The sequence below is a fragment of the Saimiri boliviensis genome, chromosome 6, assembly GCF_048565385.1.
Source record: "Saimiri boliviensis isolate mSaiBol1 chromosome 6, mSaiBol1.pri, whole genome shotgun sequence".
NCBI classification, from domain to species: domain Eukaryota; kingdom Metazoa; phylum Chordata; class Mammalia; order Primates; family Cebidae; genus Saimiri; species Saimiri boliviensis.
Genome location: NC_133454.1, coordinates 103,978,024 through 104,003,225, shown reverse-complemented (window position 1 = coordinate 104,003,225; position 25,202 = coordinate 103,978,024). Strand labels below are relative to the sequence as shown.

The window sequence follows — 25,202 nt, the reverse complement described above, 5'->3', positions numbered from 1 at the left end:
ACCCATAAAAAATCATGAGATGTGACTAGAGGAAGAAACCTGTAAGATTCAGAAGTCTGTTCATTTCTTCTATAAGGGAGTGATGCTGTAGTCAAGAGGTAAAGTGTAATAGAAAACGGTAACAACTTTTGGTGTCTCAATATGGTACAACTCACCCTTTACAGGCTGGACTCAACCCACCTGCTAGTCTCATCTCCTGTCCCAGGCCAATCACGCAGTTATTCACCATTCCTTCCCCCTCCACCCCGCAGCACATGTCTTTTCACTCCTTGAACCTTTATACTTAATGGCCTCTTTGCTCACAGCTTTCCTATTTTTTCCATCTGAAGAAGCCCAGACCTATTCATTTGTCAAGGTCCAGAAGAAATGCTATATTTTCTGATTCTTTTTTTTTTTTTTTTTTTTTTTCGAGACGGAGTTTCACTCTTGTTACCCAGGCTGGAGTGCAATGGCGCGATCTCGGCTCACTGCAACCTCTGCCTCCTGGGTTCAGGCAATTCTCCTGCCTCAGCCTCCTGAGTAGCTGGGATTACAGGCATGCGCCACCATGCCCAGCTAGTTTTTTGTATTTTTAGTAGAGACGGGGTTTCACCATGTTGACCAGGATGGCCTTGATCTCTCGACCTCGTGATCCACCCGCCTCGGCCTCCCAAAGTGCTGGGATTACAGGCTTGAGCCACCGCGCCCGGCTTCTGATTCTTTATTCTGAGTTAGTTGAGGCCTATGCTATTTCCAACATGCTTTTCAGAGAATCATTATATTGCAGTAGTTAAGAACCTGCAGTCTGGAGTTAGACAACTTGAGTCTGAATGTTGGCTCTACCACTTTTAGCTGTGTGACCTCATGAGTGTATAACCTCTCTGCAACTCACTTTTTTCATTCAAATGAGAAATAAAAATAATATATTAACCACTTATTAGGACTGTTGTGAGAAGCAGATAATATATATAAATGTTTAAAATACTTCCTCACATACAGTTGGCACGCAATGCTTCTCTATGATAATTTATCATGATAATAATTTTTATATTACACTTAAATATAAAATTTAAATTGTTGGCTAGATGTGGTGGCTCATGCCTGTATTCTCAGCATTCTGGGAAGCCAAATCAGGAGGATCACTTGACCCCAGGAGTTCAAGACCAGACTGGGCAACAAAGTGAGACCTCATCTCTACAAAAAATAAAAAAATTAGCCAGGCATAGTGACATGCACCTATTGTCCCAGCTACTCACCAATGGGGGTGGGAGTCTGAGTTGGGAAGATTGCTTAAGTCAGGGAGACTGAGGCTGCAGTGAGCTGTGATCATACCATTACACTCTAGCCTAGGCAACAGAGCAAGTTTCTGGCAATCAGTCAATCAATCAATCAATGGTTTATGCAGCTGTCTTTCAAACTAGATTTTGAGATCTTTAAATGCAGGAACAAAGTCTTAGTCATCTTCATATTCCCAAAGCCTAGCAGAGGGCGTGGCATTACACGCTCTAAGATTTTGTTGAAAGAAAGAATTCCTCTGCAATCTTTCTCGTCTGAGAGGTTAGGGAATAGAGCTCCTAGTGGGAAATGTTATCCTGATAAGTTCTGAGGCCAAATATATAAACAAGGTTAGCCTGCCAACCATCATAACTACTGTACTGGATGGCAAACAAGTTGATTAGAGTAAAACCACAGCATACAAAGTGATATCTATGCCCCTTCCTCTTGGGCCTTTTTCTTTTAGCATTATGAAGTAGGTAGATGTATGTTAAAAATATAGGCTGCTTCTAATCAACATTTCCAGTTGGAAGCAGACGCAATAAGCTAGAGGAACTTCAGCTGAAGTTTCCACCTGTGAATGGATTTTCTGGTTAATATACTAACATGCACAAAATAAAGTTGTGATTCTTACAGGCAAATTTCTGAAAATCAATTATTTTGGCAAGGAGGTACGTTATAGGTATAGACAGGCAGCACAATGCATAGTGTGGCTTCAACTTTCACCTGGCTTAAGTCGGGGATAAACATCCTTATCAGCATGGAAAAATAAAATCTGCTCAAGCTACCTAATAGGAAAACATGACAGTTAAGAGACTCTATATGCTGAAGGACAACTTAGATGCTGGCACCCCACTCTGCATAATAAACAGCCCTGACAATTCCATTCCATGTCACAAGTATCACAGCCATTTTCTTCCAGATAGACTTCCTGCAATTAAGACAATGCAACACCAAACCACAAATTTGCAATCAAAAGACAGAAGAAGTGCAAGTGTATCAGTAACAGTCCTCTTTTATCTCTAAAACCTAAACAGAAAGAGAAATGCCACATCTAAGAACATATGGTTATTCATTTAGAGGGGGAAAAACAGTAACCAGCATACAGACCCAGGATAATTTTTAAAGAAACAAAATTGAGAAAAAAAAAATCTACCAAATTATGGAATCTATAAGCAGGCTGTTTCCACTCCATATTTGATGAAAGACTTGTATTCCTCCCCACAGGGATATCCCCAAAACCAGGTGGAGGAAAGAGTGGAGAGGGGTGAGGCTAGTATTTACAGGGAACTAAAAATAGAGTACAAGGAGGTTAAATGACTTGCCCAGGGTCACACAGTCAGTTACAGACAGAATCAAAAATAGAAAGCTAGGTCTGCTGACTCTCCTTCAGCTCCTACTCCTTCAGAACATGCTTCCTGTTTGATCACAGAATCAGTATGGGTCAGATTCACACTGATCTCAGTGGGAGCTTTTTGCCTGAATAACAGCCAGCTTTGAAGATGAAAAATTCTACAGAAGTTCCAAGTATGGCTGTTACTATTAAAAAGCCAATTTCCTCTTAGGTTAAAAAAAATATATATAGAAAACCTCAATAGCAAATCAAAATCTAATCCTGATCTTGCCCCTTCTTCTCTAAGCACAAGAGTTTAAGTGTCTTTTTTCCCTCTCTGACTTCCTCCCACTACACAATAGCTTTTCCACCAACAGATCCTATTGCCACCCCCTCTCCTCGAATATATATTACTTCTCAGCAGGCTCCAGCAGGAGTAGAGAAGGAGTGAATCTGTGAGGGAGTGAATGCAAGAGCTCCCATAATAGCACAGAGAAGACAGAAAATTGCTGCTGAAAGTGTAAATTGCTTTTTTGCTTAGAAAAAAAAAAAATTCTGGACTTCAAAGACACCCTCTCTTTTTTTTTTTTTTTTTAAGACAGAGTCTCGCTCTGTTGCCAAGCTGGAGTGCAGTGGTATGATCTAGGTTCACTGCAACCTCCCACTCCCTGGTTCAAGCAATTCTCCCGCCCCAGCCTCTCGAGTAGCTGAAATTACAAGCACGTGCCACCACGCCAAGCTAATTTTTGTATTTTTAGTAGAGATGGGGTTTCACCATGTTGGTCAGGATGGACTTGATCTTTTGACCTCATGATCTGCCTGCCTCGGCCTCACAAAATCAAAGATATCCTCTTAAACTCCATATAAGTTAATATACATGTCCTACATATTAGGACTTTTGCTTCTCCATGCCCTCCAAGCATTCTTGCCAGCTGTATGACTGTGTAATATGGACTTGAGGAGTAATGTGCCAGACCGAGAGGCAACAGGTAGCTATTCTGTGGAGTGAAAAGAAGGCTCGGTCAGCTGCTCCCCAGGGAGCACCCCTTTTTCTGCTAACCCTCAGAGGATACTGCATGAGAATGAGACAAAGACATTCCCTTTATAATGACAGAGTCTGAGAGGGAAAGCAACTTGCAGAAAACAGAGGCCACAGCAATTCAATATAAAAGCAATTAAAGAACTCCCAGGTTAGAGGAACAAGACCAAAGTGATGTTCTGAGGACTGTGTGTGAATCCTCTTGGCTTTTGTATAGGGTCACAGAGAGAAGCATGCTGGCATTTTGGAGATAGTCCAAATGGTAGCTGAGAGCACTTGGTGGTTAAGCTCTGAAGCCACACTAGATTCAAGTCATGCTCTGCCACTTACTAGTCATGTGATCTAAGGCAAGTTAATCTCTCCAAGCATTAACGTCTTCATTTGATAAGTGGGATAATAACTACATCATGTGGTTTGTATGCAGCTTAAATTAGAATACATATAAAGCACTTTGGACATAATGAACTGTCAATAAATGGTAGCTATGATTATTATTGTAAATTAGCAGAATAACTGCACAATGAAATTCGGGCAAGGAACAGACATGACTAAAAGCACAACATCTGGTCCCCTCATATCAAACGGCTTGGGAAATCAAAACAGAAAAGAGGAAACAAGGCAAGACACTCCAGCTAGTAAAAAAGGAGGAAGATTCATTATAGACAAATATGTTTCCATAGGACAGGAATTTTTCGTTTTTCCTTCCACCGTGGAGACTGGATGGAATCTAATTCTCTCTGGACTTCTATGTAGACATTGGAGAAGTGGCTGTGTGAAAAGAATGCAAGCAATGGAGACACAGGCATAATGATACACAAAGAACTGGAACTCAGTGTCACCAGCTTCATTTCTCATCCATCCCTTGTGTAGGGACTCCCACACTTCCTGCCTTCCTTATACATCGAATTCTCATTTAGTACTGTCATCAATACAGAAGCCTTTGGAACACAATTCTATTTGGCTTGTTGAAAAGATAAAGTAGATATCACAAATGAGAAAAATTTCAGATCAAAGGCAATTTTCCCTGAAGGGTTAATCAGAATAAATTGAGCCAAATGGTAGTTCAAAACGAATAAAGTGAATGGGACCAACAAGTAGGAATTTAAAGGTTAAAAAAGAAAATCTGACGACTCCTCTGACAAATCAGAACATGCACTTCAAGTACTTATTGTACCAAAAAGGGTTCTGTCAAGTCCTAGTCCAATGGACTCCCTGCTGACCTCCACAGCAGCCTGGCTAGAGGGAGACAGCCTGACATCTTGGTTGCAAGAAAAGAAACTCTATGCCTGTCAATTATCTTGTCAAAATGATACAAAGGTATCTGCAATTAAACTCCAAAGCCAGTATCTCACGCTGAATAGCATCTTTAAGGGAGTTAATGTCTTCATATGGTCCTTGTATTCTTCTCATCAATGTGACTCTCGCATGTGGCTATAAAGATGAATGTGTTCATCCTAATCCGGCTCTCCCAAGACAGAAATGTCTCTGCTATCCCGTGGAGCATGCACATTACCTCTGCCAAGGTATTTTCTTTAACATGATCTTGTTTGAACTCTTTTTGTGGGAAAGAAAGTCTAGGGCTCTGACTGGACTGGATTTTAAGGAGCTAGAACTAATCTTGAGAGAAACGGTGGAGGGCCAAGGAGAGTTTAAAGTATGTTTAAACCAAAGGTCTGTGCAAAACGATGAAAACCTGACCAGTAACTAAAAGATACTGATTTAGGCTCCCATCATTGCTAACCTAGTCTAACTAGTCTCCCAGGCTCTCCCTTATTTTTCAATCTTTAAAATTTATTTTTTATTTACTTAATTTTAGAGACAGAGTCTTATAATGTTGCTCAGGCTGCTCTTAAACTCCTGGGTTCAAGTATTCTTCCCATCTCAGCCTTCTGAGTAGCTGGAATTATAGGTGCACGTCACTGTGCCTGGAAGTCTCCCAGGCTCTTGATCTACCTCCAATGCATTTTCCATTCTATGGGTAGGAGACACTTCTAAAATGCAAACCCGTTCAGGTTAATTCCTGTTTAAAATTCTTTAATAGCTTCCCACTGCCTTCAGTATAGTGCTCAAATGCCTTAAGAAGTCTATAAGGCCCTAAAGGATCTGGGCTCTGCTGTCTTTCTTCCCCTCTTCTTTTGTCTGGAGCTTGTATAGAATGTGTTTACTGTACCTATAACAACCAACCCCTGCTCCTCCTTCATCTGCCTTCTCCCCTTTTCAGACCTCTGTTTATATATAACCTTTTCTGGTAAGCCTCCCCTTATCCTCCAAGACTAACTTAGGAGCCCTTCCTAAAGTAGCCTAAGCTTATCAGAACACATTCTCAATTGCATAATTACCCAGTTATATGTTTACGTCTCCCACTAGACTTAGGATCTACCAGAGTAGGAACTATGTCTGCTTTAGTCACCAACATATGCCCAGGATGTAGCACAGTGCCAGACACATAGTAGGTCACAAATATATGTCAAATGAACAAAAGGAAGGGAGTGAAGAATGAGGAAGGAAGGAAAAGAACCGCAACACAGAAGAAACCTGTTCCTGAGAATGGTTGGAAGATAGATTCTGAAGTGGTTCCCTGAAACCTTGTAGGTTTGAAGCAAGGTATCTACGCCTTTTAAAGTTGGGTGCCTGTGGCTTTAGCCATAGTAGACAAGGGGCTGGATAGGATCTTCCGGTTCCTGAGCAGATGTAAAAAACTACAGCTTCCAAGGGAAGAACACACCAGGAGATGCAGATATGGGACAACATTTGGCACTAAGAAAGAGGCTCAGGATACAAGGAAGAAAAAGGAAAAAAGAGAGGAAACTGTTTTTGTTGGTTTGTAAAAACCAAACACACAAACAAACAAAAAAAAGAAGGGTCAAATCCTGCTTCCAGTAAGGTAACCTTTGACAATCCATTTAGCTTCTTTTAATGAGGGACTTGATAGTGATTTTCAAAATGAGGAACGCTAGGTCTCTGCAAAAGCTCCTTAGGGTCTACTGTGATGAAGAGGGAAGGTTCACCAATGAATGCCGCCCCAACTTTAGCCAGAGGAAAATTGCTTTTTACACATTGAGGTCCTGATTAAAGTCCATTTGAAAAAAGGGTGCTTCTGCTAAAAATAAAGTTTGAATAGTAGTGGCCTGGATGACCATTCTAATACTTCCCAGCCTTAACAACCCTTTATTCTATGTGACAGATGGGACCCATCTGGACATTGCATTTTACTTTGTACAAATATTCCTCAATTGTGTTGATGACACAGCTGTAGCTTTTCCCAAAGTTTGTTTTCACTGCTTGAGGACAATGACAGGAAGCGTGAGTAAACCACAGTCCAGGTTCACTGCCAGGCTGAGACCATAATAAAATGCACCTTTAAACCATATTCAACTGTGGCAATACAGAAGCACAAAGGAATATTTTTTTTTCCTAAACAAAGTTTTGTATACCTGTATCCTAGGATTCATTATATAGGTGTCTTAGGTCAGACACAAAGATATTATAGATCAGAAATAAAGAATACTAGACCTAGAGCCCATTTTAAATAATCAATCCAATTCCAATCAAGAAAGAAAAATACAAAAATTTATCTAGTCAGTTCACCTGATACCATTACCATTATTATAATGATACTACATTACCATTTAAATGTAGTACCTATTCTTCTTAACAAGATATTCTGAATGTACAAAAGAATACAGCAAACTTACTGTCATTATATATGCTAAAGTCTACCTTTATCTTAAGGTTATAGGCAGGAAATGACATAGATGAGAGGGAGATGGGAGTCTTACAAAATAAGATCTTCAAATCCCAGGCTTAAGATAGAGATCCCTTTTTTCTGTGCTGTTCCTTGGCTGTCCATATTTCATGGAGTACTAAAAGGCCACAAATGTCACTCTACTTCAATTATGAGAAAAGACAAGCAACAATAATGTGATCTTACCTGGGTCCTTCCTCATCGCCCTGAAAGACAAACAGAAAGAAACAGTATTAGAAATCTTTGTTGGTACAGAGTTAGATTTCTTTCTTTTCGCTCTCCTCTCCCAACTTGAATGCACAGACTATACATTTATTTTAACAGAGACAAACCAATAGACATCTAAGGGCTAAGACAAGAGCTAATATAATCCTGTGTTCAAACTGCCCAGTGGAGATGAATTGACAATTTGCCCCAGGAAGCAGAGCAGAGAAGTGAATGCACAGACCTACGAAGCCTAAATAAAAGCCTTGCCTTTTGATTTGTATGGCTGGCAGTATTTAGTTCTCAACAAACTGAGAACCCCAAAATAGAGGCAGGTCTTAGGCAAAAGCTAGCCAGTCCCAAAAGTGTCAAGCTGTTTCCGTCAAAGACTCATTTCTGCCTTGTTCTAGCATTTTTCATCAAACATGAACACAGCAACTCTAATGTAAAGAACACTGTGGTGTAAAGGGCACTGAACTGGGACTCAGGAAATTGGGGTTCCAGTCTAAGTTCTGTTACTTATTAGTTATGTATCCTTGGGCAACATTAATTAATCTGGATTTTGGTCTTCTCCTCTGTAAGAGGGTAGTTCTGGCATCTGATGATCCACATCATTCTTCAGCCAAACAATGGCTCTCTTTTTCTTGTCCACTTTTCAAAAACAATGTGTGAACATTGTTGTTCCAGGTATAGCATTCTCTCAACCTAACTTTATCAGAAGGGAACACAGCAGATTCCTTTGAGTTTCCTTCTGTGATCGAATGAGATTTTTTCAAATAACTCTCAAGCCTTTCCCAAAGGACCTCACTTTTGGTGTCCGCATATCTTTTATATCCTTCTTTTTAGCCATTCAGGGATAGTCCTAATAGAGAATGTACATTCTGGTTGTACTCCTCAGAGAAAGAATGAATGAATGAATGGTTTCTACTGGTATAAGGCAGAATGAGCTCACAAGTCAGGTGTTCTGGGTTCAAGTCTTGACCCCATCCCTTTACTGATGTATTAGCCTACTCATATTATTTTGCCTTTCTTAACTTCAATTTCCTAATTTGTAAAATGCAGTAATAATTGTCTCTGTATCATAGGATAAGAATGAGGATTAAATGAAATTACACTTATAACCAGCAAACACAGTGCCTGTGACACCGGATGCATTTAATAAAAGTTATTTATCAGTATCAGTAACAATTCATGTAATTCATTAAGAAGCTACTATATATATATGCTAACTAAGGAAAAAAAAATCACCCATAATGATCTAATCTTCTAGGATCTTCCAATCAGGAGCACAAGAAACAGGCAGAAAGAAAACAAACTGTTACTAAATGTATTAAGGATAATACCAAAGACATAAACAGAATAATATGATAATCAGCAGGGAATTTATGAATGCTGCCTCTCCTGGAGAAGGTGGGAAAAGCTTCACACAGAGAAGGTAACATTGATATTGCCACTTTGAGGGATAAATAGTATTTTCCCAGTCTGACAACAGAGAAAAGTGGGAAGAGCACGGAACTGGGAAGAGCTCAGAACTAGTCAGAGCAAAGGCAAGTGTTTAAAAATGTCTTTTTCAAGGAACTTTTTAGTTCTGTGAAACTAGAGAATGGGGATGTGCACATGTATGTTCTGGGCAGGGTACTGAGGGCAGTATACTGTTGGAACTGAGACAAAGTGGGGTTGAGCGTGACTGAGGTAAAGAGAGACTGCCAGGGTACAATCCTGTCAAGTACAGCTGCAGTCAGAAGGGTGATTTAAATCAGAATAGCCATTTGAGGTTGAATAAGAAGGGCATTTTTAGCACACTGTTAAGGATCTGCAATAGTGGGAAGGGCACTAACTATTCACACTCCAACTAGAAGGAAGTAGGGTGAGTGGTAGAGGGAGGGTATACGGATGGTGGAAGCTTTCTTTGCATTTTTATCATCTGGTATGTCTCATGGGAACTATAATATACCAAGAAAAAAGTTATATAATTTAAGGTTAATATGAGTTACATAACTATGAATGACACAATTAAATCTCAACACAAATTTTTCAATTATTTTTGGATGTTTAAGCCTAATTGCCTAAGAGAACTTTATGGAAAAAATACCTAAACTTTCTCCCATTATTTGGAGCAAGTCCTCCTGAAAATCACATACTTTGGTGTAATGATTAATAGACAGGGTTTCTGGGTTATAATATAAAAACATGTTCTCAAATTCTGGTTCATTAATCCCAACAGTGAAGCTTTTGGCAATTTACTTTTCCAAGGTTCAGTTTCTCCATCTGCACATGAAGATCCTAGTTTTTACCTCAAAGGGTCACCATATGGATTAAAATAAATGAGAAAATCTGTGTAAAACACTAAGCAAATGACTAGTACCTTGTATTCGTTCAATAATGGCAGCCATTATTTCACTTTCCTTGAATTGTTAGTAACATTTCTAGGGGGAGAGCAGGGAAGGACATAAAAGATGGGACACAAGGTTTCGCTCTATGTTCATCCAATTCTATTGCTTATACATGTATGCTTCTTTTCAGAAAGTGGTCACTGTTACAGAGCAAGAAAACACACACACATATGAATTATAAGTTGGCCCAGAGAGGAGGGCTAATCTTGCTAGTACAAGATGTGCATGTGCTGTTCCTGTTACCTGAAATGCACATCCCTATTCCAAAAACCTAGCTAATTACTATCTATCCTTTAAGATCAAGCCTTACTCAGAAACCTCTTCACTAACATCTTGAGTAAGTTAATCCTCCTCCTTTCCCCCACATCTGAAGGGTTTGCCACTCTACACTAGTACTTAAAGAAGAAAACTGACAATGATAACATCAAACAGTGCGTCCCTTTTTGGATTTCAACTTCTTGAGAACAGAAACTTGTGTTTTGTTCATTTCTGTATTCACTGCACTTAACAGAGCACAAGTAATTATTTCATAGTAAATAATTACTCAAGAAATAAATAGGGTTTAAGATTAATTTCTACTCCTATTACGAGTGAATTCTGGTTTCAGAGAATATCAGAAGAAACAGTCTATTAAATACCAACTTCCATTTAAATAGCTTGTTAGAATAAGCAGTGCTCCCAAATCCTTAATAAAGATACCATGAATGCTCTTGGTTGGCAGACTGCACTCTTGTGCAACCTCCTATTTCCACCTCCACCAGTGAAAATGTTGTTCACCAAGAATCAAACAGGGCTGTTTATATGAACTTGTAATGATGACACATTTAACTAAATAACAAAAAGTGAGTGCAAGAGAGATGACTTGTTCACATAAAAACCAAGTTGAATGCACACACAGTATTTAATAAAGATGAATTACTTAAAAATTGCTGTCAATTTTGACACAGGTGAAACACATGCAAAATACTAGAAAAATAAGTTATAAGAGCTAAGATTGTGCATTCTGCTTGCTTTGAATGGTATCATCACCCTCACTATAGAGAGTCTGCAATTGGACCTTATAAATGGTGCAAATTGGGTGTGGTTTATGCCAGAAACATGACATTTAACTCTAATTAGCAAACCCGTATTTTCAAAGACCTTGCCTCTGAATTTAAAAAAAAGTACAAATATATGTTTTAAGTTTAAAATAAATGGTCATCTTATGCATGTATCATTTTTAATGGTTTATTCATCTGAACATATTTTTTCCAATATTATATCATTGCAATTCAGTATTCTCCTTTACAAATTGAACAAAAGACAAAAATGCTCATTACACACCATTTTTAAATAGTTAGCTTTAGTAAAAAGTTTTATAAAATGATGTAACTAAATTCGGCCAAAAAGAGTAAGAAAAAAAAATAAAGGAGCAGGGAATACTTCTCATTTTGTTTCATGAGGCCTACACAACCCTAATACTCAAACCTGACAATGGCATTAGAAAAATATACAGACCAGTATTCCTCATGAACAAAGACACAAAACTCCTGAACAAAAATAAGCAAACTGAACCCATCATGGCCAAATGGGAGTTTATCTCAGAAACGCAAGGTTGGTTTAATATCGTAAAATTAACCAACATGATTAACCATTACAACAGAATAATGGGGAAAAATGCTTATGATCATTTAAAGAGATGCAGGAGAAATATCTCACAAAAGTCAACATCAATTTGTATAAAAGCCCTCAGCACATTAAGAATAGAAAGGCACTTCCTCAATCTGATAAAAGGCATCCACAAAAAACATCATACTGAATGCCTTCCTTCTAAGATTAGGAACAAGGCAAGGATGTCCACTTTTACCGTTTATGTTAGCCACTGCACTGGAGGTTCTAGCCACTGCAATAAGACAAGACAAAGAAATGAAAAGCATAGAGATTAGAAACAAAGAACTAAAACTGTCTCTATTTGTAGATGGTATAATTGCTGATATAGAAAATCCTAAAAAATCTATAAAGCCACTATTATAACTAATAGGTGAATCTGACAAGGTTGCAAGATATAAGGTTAATATTTAAAACCAATTATATTTTTATATATTAACATAAACTGAAAAATAGATTTTAAAACAATTCTATTTTCAATAGTATTGAAAATATAATAACTAGGAATAAATTGAATAAAAGCCATTAAGACCTTTAAATGGAAACCATGAACCATTTCTGAGAGCATGTAAAACCAGACTTATAAATGGAGACATATGTTCATTCATGCCTAATGTGTCATTTCTCTTTAGCTTCTCTGCTTTCAAGATTTTTTTTCTTTACCATAAGTTTTCAGAATTTTGACTCTGATGCGTCTGGGTATGGATTTCTTTAACTTGTTTGGGTTCATTCTGCTTCTTAAATCTATAGGTTTGTCTTTCAGCCAAATTTTAGACCTTTTAAGACACTATTACTTCAAACTTTTTTTTCAGCTCCACATTCTTTTCCACCTTATTAGATACTGCTGACATGTAGCTTTCATTATTGTCCTAAAAGTCCCTAAAGCTCAGTTTGATTATTTTTCCATGTGTTTTTTAATTGTTGTTTAGATTGGATCAGTATCAGTCTATCTTCAAATTCACCAAATATTTCCTTCAATTTGCCTTTGAGCTCATCCAGTGAATTTTTGGTGTTGGTAACTGTATGTTTCAGTTCTAAAATTTTCATTTGGTACTTTTTAATATCTTTATTTCTTTATTGAGATTTTCATTTATTTCCAGAGTACTTATAATTGCTCACTGAAACATTCTTATAATAGCAGGTTTAAAATCTTTGATAATTCCAACATCTATACCAACTTAGAGTGGCATATATCAATTCTCTTTTCTTCTTAGAATTGAGAGATTTTCATTTATTTTATTTTTTGAGACAAGGTCTTGCTCTATCACCCATATTGGAGTACAGTGGTATGAACACAGATTGTTGTAGCCTCGACCTCCTGGCTTAAAACGATCCTCTTGCTTTGGCCTTCCAGAATTGAGATTTTTATTGGTTTTTTGGTCTATATCCTGGACATGTTGACTTATATTATAAAAATCTAGTTCCCATTTAAATTTTCTATTTTATAGCAGTCAACCTGTTTAGATTCAAAATGCATGTCCTTTTGTGAATCACTTTTGTGAACTATGGTTCACATGTCACCTTAATACAGTGCTATTCTTGTCTGCCCAACTCAGATGACACGACTCCATTCTACATTCTCCACAGAGCTAGTTGGGGAGGAAGAAGGGAACCAACTCATTACTACAGGGCAGGAGTAAAATATAAAATTTCAATAACTGACTCAGCTGGGGAAGTGAATAGCCTAGTTAAGGCAGGGGTGAGAGGGAGGAGTTAGAGCCCTATCTACAGTCTCCAAAATGAAGAGGTGCAACTTCCTCTGTACTATGACCGCAGAGTAGGGCAGAAGTCAGAGTTCTACCTACAGATGCACCAGAGATGAGTACCACTCATTACTGAGAGAATCAGGGCCAAAGGTAGAAGTCAGAGTTTCACCCACAAGCTCCATAGAGAAATACACCTCATTACCACAGGAAGTATATAAAATAAGTGAGTTTCACTCACTGGCTCCACTACTGCAATGCCAATTGGGCTTGAGGAGCAGTGCCACTTTTTTCATGATGTTTGCCTCTAGAAGCAGGCTTTTCTTTTTTTTTCTTTTTTGTCTGTGTGTATTAGTGTTTCCAGTTTGTAGAACATCCAGGTTAGAATATATAGGAAGTAAAGAAAATCCCAGGGAATTCACTGCCTTGTATTCCCTCAAATCCCAAGGTCCTGGATCAGTATGCCATCTTTTATCCATCTTCAAGAGTCTTTTGATAGATGATTTCAGTATTTTTGCCCAGAGGTTCTACTGTAATAAGTGAAAGGAGTAAAACAGAGTATGTTTACTCCATCTTGCTCAGAACCAGAAGTTGCAATTTGCTTTAAATATGCCAAAAATAGAATGGATTTATTGGAAAGATGGCTAGCTATATAATGAAACAAGCATGGCAAAATGTTAATAGGAGAATCTAGGTACGTGGGTGTAATCTGTAAAATCCTTTCAACTTTGCTGTATGTTTAAAATTTTTTATAATAAAGTGTTGGGGGGGTCTTTTAGCTGAATTTAAAATGCAGGTGATTTTTGATAAATTCTATACTATGCAAAGAACAGAATTCCTCTGATAAGTGAAAGACAGGTACTGGGTATTTGCTTTCACCAATAAGTTACCAGATTAACTGGAACAAGAGGCTATTAAATGATAACAGCTCTTTGTAAACACTCTAGTGGCTGAACGCTACCCTCTGTTTTTAATAGCTTATTTTGTCTGCAGCCTAATCCTTAAACCTTGCCCGCTCTTGCATCTTTCTAAGAGTAATTCCATCACAGTTAACAAGCATAGTACAGCTGAGGTGCTTAAAGGACAGTTCATGTCGGAGAAGGACTAAACTCATAGATTAAAATGAAAATAAAAGAGAAAAATAAACCTCAAAATTAAACTTTTTTTTTTTTTTTGAGATGGAGTGTCGCTCTGTTACCCAGGCTGGGGTGCAGTAGCTACAATCTTGGCTCACTGCAACCTCTGCCTCCTGGGTTCAAGCGATTCTCCCGCCTCAACCTCCTGAGTAGCTGGGACTACAGGTGCTTGCCACCACACCCAGGTAATTTTTGTATTTTAGTACAGACAGGGTTTCACCACCTTGGCCAGGGCAGTCTCAAACTCCTGACCTCAGGTGATCCACCCACGTCGGCCTCCCAAAGTGCTGGGATTACAGGCATAAGACACCATGCCCAGCCAAAATTAAACTTTTATTTTTCAAAAAACAACCTAATCAATATACAGAATAAATGAAGGGGTCAAACTGAATGGGAATTGTGGACAAAGTTATGCTGTTGATCCCCTGACTTAACTCTGGTTGATCCTTTTTTTTATTAAGACACAAACTGCATTCTAAAGGTATGCAAAGCTGTCTAGAACATGGATTCTTCTGATTTTTCCCACACATACAGATGGGATGCTTAGCATATGTCATACAGTAAGGGGAAAACACAGGCACTGGAATAGGACAGACTTAAATCTAAACCTTGGCTCTATTTTCCACTAACTAAATGACACTTGGTCAGTATCTCTGCAGTTCTCTGCATCTCAAATATCCCATTTGTAAAATGGAGTTAATGAATGCTGACATCAGGACTAAATGAAATGATGAATATAAAATGCTCTTTTGCCTGTCTAGAAACTTATTTAGGCACATAATTTCTCAATTATGGAGTGAATAAAATGAAAAGTTACTCTTTTCACACACTGATGATAATTAATCAAAAGCCTTAGCTGGGTACAGCAGATACCTTTCAATGGTTTCTTACATTTCCTGTCAGGATAGCTTGGAAATACCCGCCTCCTGCATTACTTTGGCTCTTCTACTGGCCAGTTTATTCTGTGGCCAGGCTCTCTCAAGCCAAGGCAGGACTTCCAGTTAAGCCTGCGCTCGCTGAGTCAGCAACAATCCTAGAAAGTCCACAGGACTCTCCTAGGATTTCTTCTAGAAGGACCTACCTTAAACCTATCTGGCATTACCTTACCTTGACTAGATTGTCAACATAATGCTATGAAATCTGATGAACAGTAGCCTCTCTCTAGTGGCTGAAATTTAAGTTTTTTGCTTTTTTTGAGACAGGATCTCGTTCTGTCACACAGGCTGGAGTACAACAGCACAATCACAGCTCACTGTAGCCTCAACCTCCGAAGCTCAAGTAATCTTCCTACCTCAGCCTCCTGAGTAACTGGGACTACAGGCAGGTGACATCATGCTGGCTAATTTTTTATTTTTATTTTATTTTGTAGACACAGTCTCACTATATTGCCCAGGCTGGTCTCAAACTCCTGGGCTCAAGCAATCCTTCCACTCCAGCCTACCAAAGTGTTGGGATTACAGGCATTAGCCACTAAGCCCAGCTTTTTTAAAAAATGGTTACCTTAAATAATTTTTCCAAAGTAGATTCAAAATGCCTAAATATGTTTAGTAAAATGCCTAAGACCCTTTTATTTCTGTTACAAAATAACAATGAATATGACAACTAACTAACATTTGTATAGTGATTCAACATTTACCTTGTATCTTTCAGGTTTTTTTTTTTTTTTTAAATCTTACAATGCCCTAGTGGACATGCCACTCTTAATCCAGCAGTTATGCCCCCAGTTTATTCAGCTGGCTGCATGTAACAACCAGCTTGAGATATTCTTTCACTACATGCAAAGTAAGTCCAACACCTTTCCTTCTGGCCTGCTTTATGCTCTACTTCATGATTTGTTCTTATTCAGCCCAGGTTGCTCATTTCACAACTTAGGGTCTATTGCTTGTCCTCTTCTCTGGCTGTAATTTTTGGCTTCCTTCCTTAATTGTGATTAGTATCTGCTCCCACTGACTACTCCTTAAAGTAATGATGGATAAATAATTTGCTAGGCCCAGCCACTGAATGCACCAGTGGCCAATACTTCCATGCCAGTTTATACCCCATGTAAAACACTTATACCCTACCTAGCTTTCAATTCATTCATGTTCAGGGACCACATGGGGTCTAACAAATACGGCATCAGTTTCCTCCTATTTCTCTTGCTACTAGTAATTACGGGCTTTTCCTTTACCTCTGCCTTTGGCTCAGCTGATTCATTAGAGGTATCAAGTTGTTCCTTGGCTTGGGCCATCTGAGTCATCAATCTATCCATGTGGGATTGGATGTCTGCCAGTATCTCAGTCACATGAGCTGTGGCCATTGCCTCCTGGATGTCCACTAGATGAAGGGCCTTCTGCTCTTCATCGGCAATTACTTTCTGAACTTTCTTAAATTCCTGCTGTATAAACATCTTCATTTGGTCCCGAGTTACCTATAGAACAGACACAAATAAAAAGAGTAAGTTGAATATACAAAGAAACAAAAGGACAGAGTTATTACTACACAGCCCTGGCCAAAATACACATCATGGATCCTATCTGATCCTGAAGTTTTGGGAATATCCTAAAAACAATGCTCCCCTAATATCTTTGATGCATTTCCTGCTAATCTTTTTGCTTTTTTCATTCTTCAGGGAGTATTTTCTTATCCTTTTCTCCTTTTTGTTTTGTTCACTTTTATACCAGTAATATACATGATGAGTACATATAGTAAAAAATGAGGCAGGGTGCGGTGGCTCACACTTGTAATCCTAGCACTTTGGGAGGCCGAGGTGGGTGGATCACTTGAGGTCAGGAGTTTGAAACCAACCTGGCCAACATGATGAAAACCCGTCTCAACTAAAAATACAAAATATTAGCCAGTCATGGTGGCAGGTACCTGTATTCCCAGCTACTTGGAAGGTTGAGGCAGGAGAATTGCTTGAATCCAGAAGGCAGAGGTTGCAGTAAGCCAAGATTGCACCAGTACACTACAACCTAGATGACAGAGCAAGTCTCTGTATATAGACAATTAAGTAGTTTTTATATAAATGGATCATAGTGAAAATATGGTTGTTGTCTTGCTTTTCTACTTAGGATATGTTTGTGCATACAGATCAACTTCATTCTATTATTTTTACTATCTGTATGATATGGAGATGGAGGGTGAGGAAGGGAGGGGTGTTTCTGTGTGTGTGTGTGTGTGTGTGTATCTCCTATCCAACCATTCCTCTCTTAATGGAAATACAGGATATTTCCCAATTTTTGTTATTATAAACAATACAGCTATAAACATCCTTGGCTATATCTCTTAATATTTGCATATGAGTTTCTTTAAAGTTTAGAGTCACTTAGTCAACAGACATATACTCTAAAAATATTGGTTCATACTGCCAAGGTGACTTCTGAAAAAGATGTATTCATTACATTCCTACAACAATGTATGAAAGTAAGTACTTTCCTACACCCTTGCCAATACTGGAAAATATCAAGCTTTTAAATTTTTACTATAACGGGTGCACACATATTATTGTTTTATTTTATAACAACTGCAAGCCAAAGAAAATACAATCGCTAGCTATATTTATGCTTAGGGCCTAAGAAAGGCTAACAAAGTGAGAAATTTCAAAATGAGAACTTCTAAACTCCAAATTTTACCAGGAACTGCATTTATTGATGTTTCCTCACAACCATGTTTATTTTATGAGGATTTTGAAACAACTACATACATTATGAGCAGCTGAGATAAGGAGCAGGGAAGACAAAAGGAGAAAGGCAGAAGAAAAGCCAACACAGAATTTTAGAACTGGAAGAGAAAGCAGTTGTCATCTAAATGAACCCCTTCTTTTTACACATAAGGAAATGGACACAATTGCAGACCTGTAGAAGAGGGAAAGACTCCAATCTTGTTCTTGGTCTGGTTCTCTGTTCAGTATAAAAGTCTGTCAGAAGAAAAGTCAAACTGGGAAAACCTAAGAAAGGAGACTGAAAAAGAGAAAGCCTAAAGGAGGGGGTAGCAGATTAGGCCATTTTTAATTAGCCTCTTAAAAACTGAAAGAAGCTTGATACCTTAAGCAGCTTGTGTAACACTGCTAAGGACATCAGTGCAAAATAAGACCTGTATGACTTGTATCTGCTCATACATCAAGTGACTAAGTGACATAGGCCCTCATACACTCTCCACAGGTACTCTCCCTGGTGGTGGAGAAAATGGGAAGGAGTATTAAATGTTATTAATGTCCCTGCAAATTCTGTATCTGATTGAGAACTGTGATTTGTGTTTATGTAATTCCTTTTTATTTTTAATGTATATATTTTAGGGCTAGTATGCTTTACATTGATCACTGATCAATGGATCTCTAATCCTGAAATAAACTGGGTCTTAAATGACTAGGACCTTCTCTCAGAAACCAAACCTTTTCACTAAGGGATGAACTTTTCTGAATGCCTAAGAAATTCTCTTAATGGTTTCAAGTAACTAAAAATGAATATCATAATAAAAACTGACTCACAACCTATTTTACTTGACCTCGCATACACATGTGAGTTACGAAGCTGACATCTCACTTAGTAAAGGTGTGGGCCAGACAACAGCAGGTGAAAAAGTCATGGATTTAAAAATTCTCTATTTCCCATGGCTTTATTACACAGGGTTTTCAACATGACCCTGTATTTTATATAGATCAAATCACAAATGAAAACTGAAGAAAAAAAAATCTATTTAAAACCTTATGCCTTCTTCCCACTCTCATTCTCTAATTAACGGATAAGCATTTTCCAATCTAAGATATCAAAACCTTTAGCATGTAAGTTCAATCAAGCTGATACATCTCTGTTATAGTTGCATTAGGGTAAAGCGCCATATGATAAAACAGCATTTTATTGAAATTATAACACAGCACTGCAACTTGAAAAATTTGACCACTGTATGGTCAGAACTACCTAGTGAACATCTGAATCCAACCTTCTAATTTTATAGGTGAAGGGGAAAAAAAGCCACAGAGAAGTACAATAAGCAAGTTAGGTTTACAAACCTTCCTTTTGTCCAGCCTAATATAGGTAAAGGGGGAAAAAAGCCACAGAGAAATACAATAAGAAAGTTAGGTTTAGAAACTTTCCTCTGGTCCAGTCCAATGTAGGTGAAGGGGAATAAAAGCCACAGAGAAGTACAATAAAAAAGTTAAGTTTAGAAATTTTCCTCTGGTCCAGTCCAATGTACTTTTATAACTCATCATTTCCATTGAGTTATAAATGACACCCTGTTGAAAGAAAAAGAGAAGGGGGGCGGGAGAGAGAGAGAAAGGGAGGGAGAGAGAGAGAGGAAATGGGAGGGAGAGAGAGTGAGAAGGGGAAGAGGAAGGGAGAAAGAGAGGGAGGTAAGGAAGAAGGGAGGGAGGTAGAGAGAGAAAGAGAGAGGAGAGAGATTTAAAAAATTGTTTTAGAAAAGTATTGCTGAGATGAACTAAGAATAATGGTCAGGGTTAGGAACAAGAACCTACTCAAATGAGAAGCATCCAAATCTACACTGAAGATTTCAGAAACACTTGTTCTGTCACAGAACAAAAGCCACTAAACCAAAGCCACTCCATTTTGAATAGGGGCTGGGTAAAATAAGGCTGAGACCTACTGGGCTGAATTCCCAGCAGGTTAGGCATTCTAAGTCACAGGATGAGATAAGAGGTCAGCACATGCAGGTCATGAAGACCTTGCTGATAAAGCAGGTTGCAGTCAAGGAAGTGGCCAAATCCCACTAAAACCAAAATGACGATGAGAGTGACCTCTGGTGGTCCTCACCATTACAGTCCCACCATCACTATGGCAATGTCAGGAAGTTACCCTATATGGTCTGAAAAAAGAGAGGCATGAATAATCCACCCCTTGCTTAGCATATGATCAAGAAATAACCATAAAAATAGGCAACCAGCAATGCTTGGGGATGCTCTGCCTGTGGAGTAGCCGTTCTTTCATTCCTTTACTTTCTTAATAAACTTGCTTTCATTTTACTATGTGGACTCGCCCTGAATTATTTCATGAGCAAAATCCAATAACCTTCTCTGGGGTGTGGATTGAGACCCCTTTCGAGTAACAGTCCTCTAAGTCAAATTCCTGCAAGATGTTAAGGAGACCACTCCAAAAATAACTTTAAAAACTGTAGACTGCATAAAATAGAGTTTGAAGACTCTAAATACCTCCCCAGAAAGTATTTTCACTTCCCTCTTCCTCATTTGAAAGGCTACTATTCTAAAACAGAAAACGAAAAAGCAGGAAATGGAACTTTTCAGATGCTATGAGCTGTCCATACTCCCACAGTGCAGCATCCTCCCCACTTGCCAGTGTCTATGGAAACTTCAAGTTGGGAAGTTCATAGTTAAGGCTTCTGTTTATAGCCTCCAGCATTTATTCCTACATTGTACTCCAAGAGAGCTCCTTCCAAGCTTAGGACAGGCTCCAGTGAGGGCAGGCAAGGGAAAACTTCATCAACAAGGAGATCAAGGCTTTTTCAATGGACAGTAAGACCTCTCATTTCTTATGTCTTTTGTGTATGGGTGGAATAGCCACTATTTGTGAATAAAACAACTGCCAATCCACAAGGCTTAGAAAATTATTCAGCAGCATAGAAACATGATGGACGTAAACTTTGAACAGCATTCCACTACCAACATTCCCAGTGATGTCATCCTCAGTGACCGAATTAGAAGCCTGACTTGAGCAGATTTTACAATGGGGTGTTGAGAGTGAAAGAAAAAAAGTTCACTGAAGTGAACATTTAAACTCTTCATTAAGTTATCTTTCTTATCTTCTTCAGAAGCCTCCAGTCAAAAGCAGTCATTTCCTTTCATCTTCACTTCCTTTCATCACCTCCACTTTGTTAATTTGGCACCATTGGATCTCTATTTACTCAATGAAACAATATAATGATATTTACTATTGTGGTTGTTGTTATTATTTTCATTATAAAAGACCAAAATAAATACCAAAATGTTGGAGAGTGATTATTTGTGAATGGTGGAATTACAAGTACTTTTCTCTTTTTTACTTCTCAGTCCAAATTTTCTAAAATAACATGTAACACTTTTTAAAAACTATTTTTTAAAAGAAATGTGATTTAAAGAAAAAAATTCTCAACAAAATACTAGCAAGTCAAATCTATCCATATAATCTATCCATGTATAAAAAGAATTATAGGTCAGATGACAAAAATGAGGGATATATATTAATTATTCAAGGCTGGTTCAACATTTGAGAAATTAGCTAATATATCTGATAAGGTATACAGATTAGTAATGAAGAAATAAAACTATCTTTGCAGATGATAAGATTGTCTATGTAGAAAATCTGAAAGAGTTCACAAAAATTAAAAAAAGAAAAGAAAAAAAAACCTCCTAGAACCAATAAGCAACTATAGCAAGACTACAGGATAGAAAACTGACATACAGAAGTCAACTGCGCCGGGTGCGGTGGCTCACGCCTGTAATCCCAGCACTTTGGGAGGCCGAGCTGGGTGGATCACGAGGTCAAGAGATCGAGACCATCCTGGCCAACATGGTGAAACCTTGTCTCTACTAAAAATACAAAAAACTAGCTGGCATGGTGGCGCGTGCCTGTAATCCCAGCTACTCAGGAGGTTGAGACAGGAGAACTGCCTGAACCCAGGAGGCAGAGGTTGCGATGAGCCGAGACCGTGCCACTGCACTCCAGCCTGGGTAACAAGAGTGAAACTCCGTCTAAAAAAAAAAAAAAAAAAAAAAAAAGTCAACTGCATCGCCTTCCTATATACCAGCAGTGAACAAGTGGGATTTTAAGTTAAAAAGATAATACCATTTGCATTAGCACCTCCAAAAATGACATAAGTATAATTCTAAAAAATATGTACAAGATCTATATGAGGAAAACTATAAAACTCTAATAAAGAATTCAAAGAAGAAATAAATATACATTCCATGTTAACGGAGAAAAGGCTCAATACTGTCAAGATATCAGTTCTTCCTAACTTGATCTATAGATTAATACAATCCCAATCAAAATCCTAGCTAAGTTATTTTGTGGATATCAACAAACTGATTCTAAAGTTTACATGGAGAAGCAAAAGACCTAGAATAGTCAACCCAACATTGAAGAAGAACGAAACTGAAGAACTGCCACTAAATTCAAGTCTTACTATAAAGCTGGAATAATCAAGACAGTGTAATACTGGCAAAAGAGTAGACAAATAGATCAGTGAAACATGATGAAGAGCCTAGAAACAGACCTACATACATATGTGAACTGATTTTTGACAAAGGACCAAAGGCAATGCAAGAGAGAAAAGACAGTCTTTTGAATAAACGGTGCTAAACAACCAGACATCCACATGAAAAAATAATAATCTAGACACAGACTTTATACTTTTCACCAAAATTTATTCAAGATGGATCATGGACCTCAATGTAAAATGCAAAACTATAAAACTCTTGGAAAATAACATCTTTAAAAAGCTAGAAGACCTTGAGTTAGTGATAACTTTTTAAATGTAACACCAATGTTAGTACCCATGAACAAAACAATTGATAAGCTGAACTTCTTAAAATGAAAAACTTCTGCTTTGTGAAAGACACTGTCTAGTGAAATGATAAGTGAAACCACAGACTGGAAAAAAATACTTATAAAAGACATATCTAATAATGGACTAATATCTAAAATATACTAAGTAAGAACTATAAAAACTCAAAATAAGAAAATGAACAACCTGATTAAAAAATGAACAGAGGGCCGGGCGCGGTGGCTCACGCCTGTAATCCCAGTACTTTGGGAGGCCCAGGCGGATGGATCACGAGGTCAAGAGATCGAGACCATCCTGGTCAACATGGTGAAACCCCATCTCTACTAAAAATACAAAAAATTAGCTGGGCATGGTGGCACATGCCTGTAATCCCAGCTACTCAGGAGGCTGAGGCAGGAGAATTGCCTGAACCCAGGAGGCAGAGGTTGCGGTGAGCCGAGATAGCACCATTGCGCTCCAGCCTGGGTAACAAGAGTGAAACTCCGTCTCGGGGAAAAAAAAAAAACAGACTCCTCACCAAAAAGATACAGATCGCAAATAAGCATATGAGAAGATGCTCAATATCATGTCATTAGGAAATTTAAAATTAAAACAACAATAAGGATCCATACACACCTATGGGAAGGGTCCAAATCAAAACATTAACAAGACCAAGTGCTGGCAAAGATGTAGAACAACAGAAAATCTCATTCACTGCAGTGGGAATGAAAATGGTAAAGCCACTTGGAAGACAGTTTGGCAGTTCTTACCAAACTAAATATACTCTTACGATAGAACTCAGCAGTCATGCTTCTTGGTATTTACCCAAATGAGCTGAAAACTTACATCTACATAAAAACCTGCATACAGATGTTTATAGTAACTTTTATTCATAAGTGCTAAAACTTGGAAGCAGCCAAGATGTCCTTCAGTAGGTAAAATAATAAATCAACTGTGGTACATCCAGACAACAGAATGTCAATCAATCCCCGCCCCGCGCCCCCCCACAAAAAAAGAAAGAAAAACAGCTATCTAGTCATAAAAAGACATGAGAGAATCTTAAGTGTATATTACTATGTGAAAGAAGCCAATCTAAAAAGCTTGGAATCAGTGTGTGATTTCAACTACATGATATTACAGGAAAGGTAAAAAAAAACTATGGCGATAGTAAAAAGATCAGTTGCCAGAGGTTTGGAGGAAGAGAAAATAAAACGGCAGAGCACAGAGGAATTTTAGGGCAGTGAAACTATTCTGTATGATATTTTAATGGTGTATACATTTATCAACCCATAGAACATACAACACTGACAGTAAACCCTAATGCAAACTATAAACTTTGTGTGATAATGATATATGTTAGTACAGTTTCACCAATTATAACAAATGTACTTAACTGGTACAGGATGATAATAGTGGGGGAGGCTGTGCATATGGGGTGAGAGAGTACATGGAAACCCTCTACATTTCCATTCAATTTTCCTGTGAACCTAAAACCACTCTAAATAAAATCTATTTTTAAAATGTTAATATTAATTTGGTTCATTTCACTGGCAAAAGCCGCAATTACTTTTTTGCACCACCTAATAAAATTAAAACAGAAAACTAAGTAGCCTCTGAGATCTGGGGATGGGGTGAGCATCAAATAGATCAGGAAAGATAATTCCGCTTAAACCTTATACCCAGATTTGTCAACATTTTCATTCTCTGCTTTCCCATTTAATATTAGACCCTGCCTACCCATATGACTCCCTTCTTCTAGAATAAATCCTAGTTTTTAAAAGCCCATTTCAATTTAAGCCCATGAAAATAATGGCATCCAAAACAGCTAAGGAGCATTGTCAAAAGACAAGATTATTCTATTATCTTCTTCACTTCTTATTTTGGCTATGTCATCCTAACAACTACTGAGTTAGATTCCTAGTGCCCTGAATCTCCACTCGTTTTGGCGACAAATGTGATTGGAGACAAATCTGGATTGGTGAATTACTCCTTCAAGAGTCTAAAATCTATGCAGTTTTTTTTCACTTTAGAGAGAAAAGGAAACTGAGTTTGGCTTTTCATTTTTTATAATAATAAAAAAAAGAAAAAACGGGGCTCTGAGAAATTCAGTTACCTGCCCAAAATCACACAGCTGGTTGGACATTTGGGGCCTCTGCTTTTATCTCGGTGCTTTCCTCAGTTCTGGATTGCTTACCAGTGGTCTAATCTTGGTTCTCAGAGGCAGTTTTGTAACTGCCCAATGGGTTCACTTTGCCTACTGCCCAGATAGAGCC

The 25,202-nt window shown here is 38.1% G+C and overlaps 1 protein-coding gene across 1 annotated transcript in view; it reads right to left on the bottom strand.

Moving 5' to 3' along the window:
- TRIM44 (tripartite motif containing 44) overlaps positions 1-25,202 on the bottom strand; it is a 130,934-nt gene that overhangs the window by 54,071 nt on the left and 51,661 nt on the right. Inside the window, exons 3-4 of the mRNA XM_003919993.3 lie at positions 16,625-16,864; positions 7,558-7,577 (exon numbers count right to left, since the gene is read on the bottom strand). Of these exons, the coding sequence (XP_003920042.1) occupies positions 7,558-7,577; positions 16,625-16,864 (260 nt within the window). The remainder of the gene's footprint in view (positions 1-7,557; positions 7,578-16,624; positions 16,865-25,202) is intronic.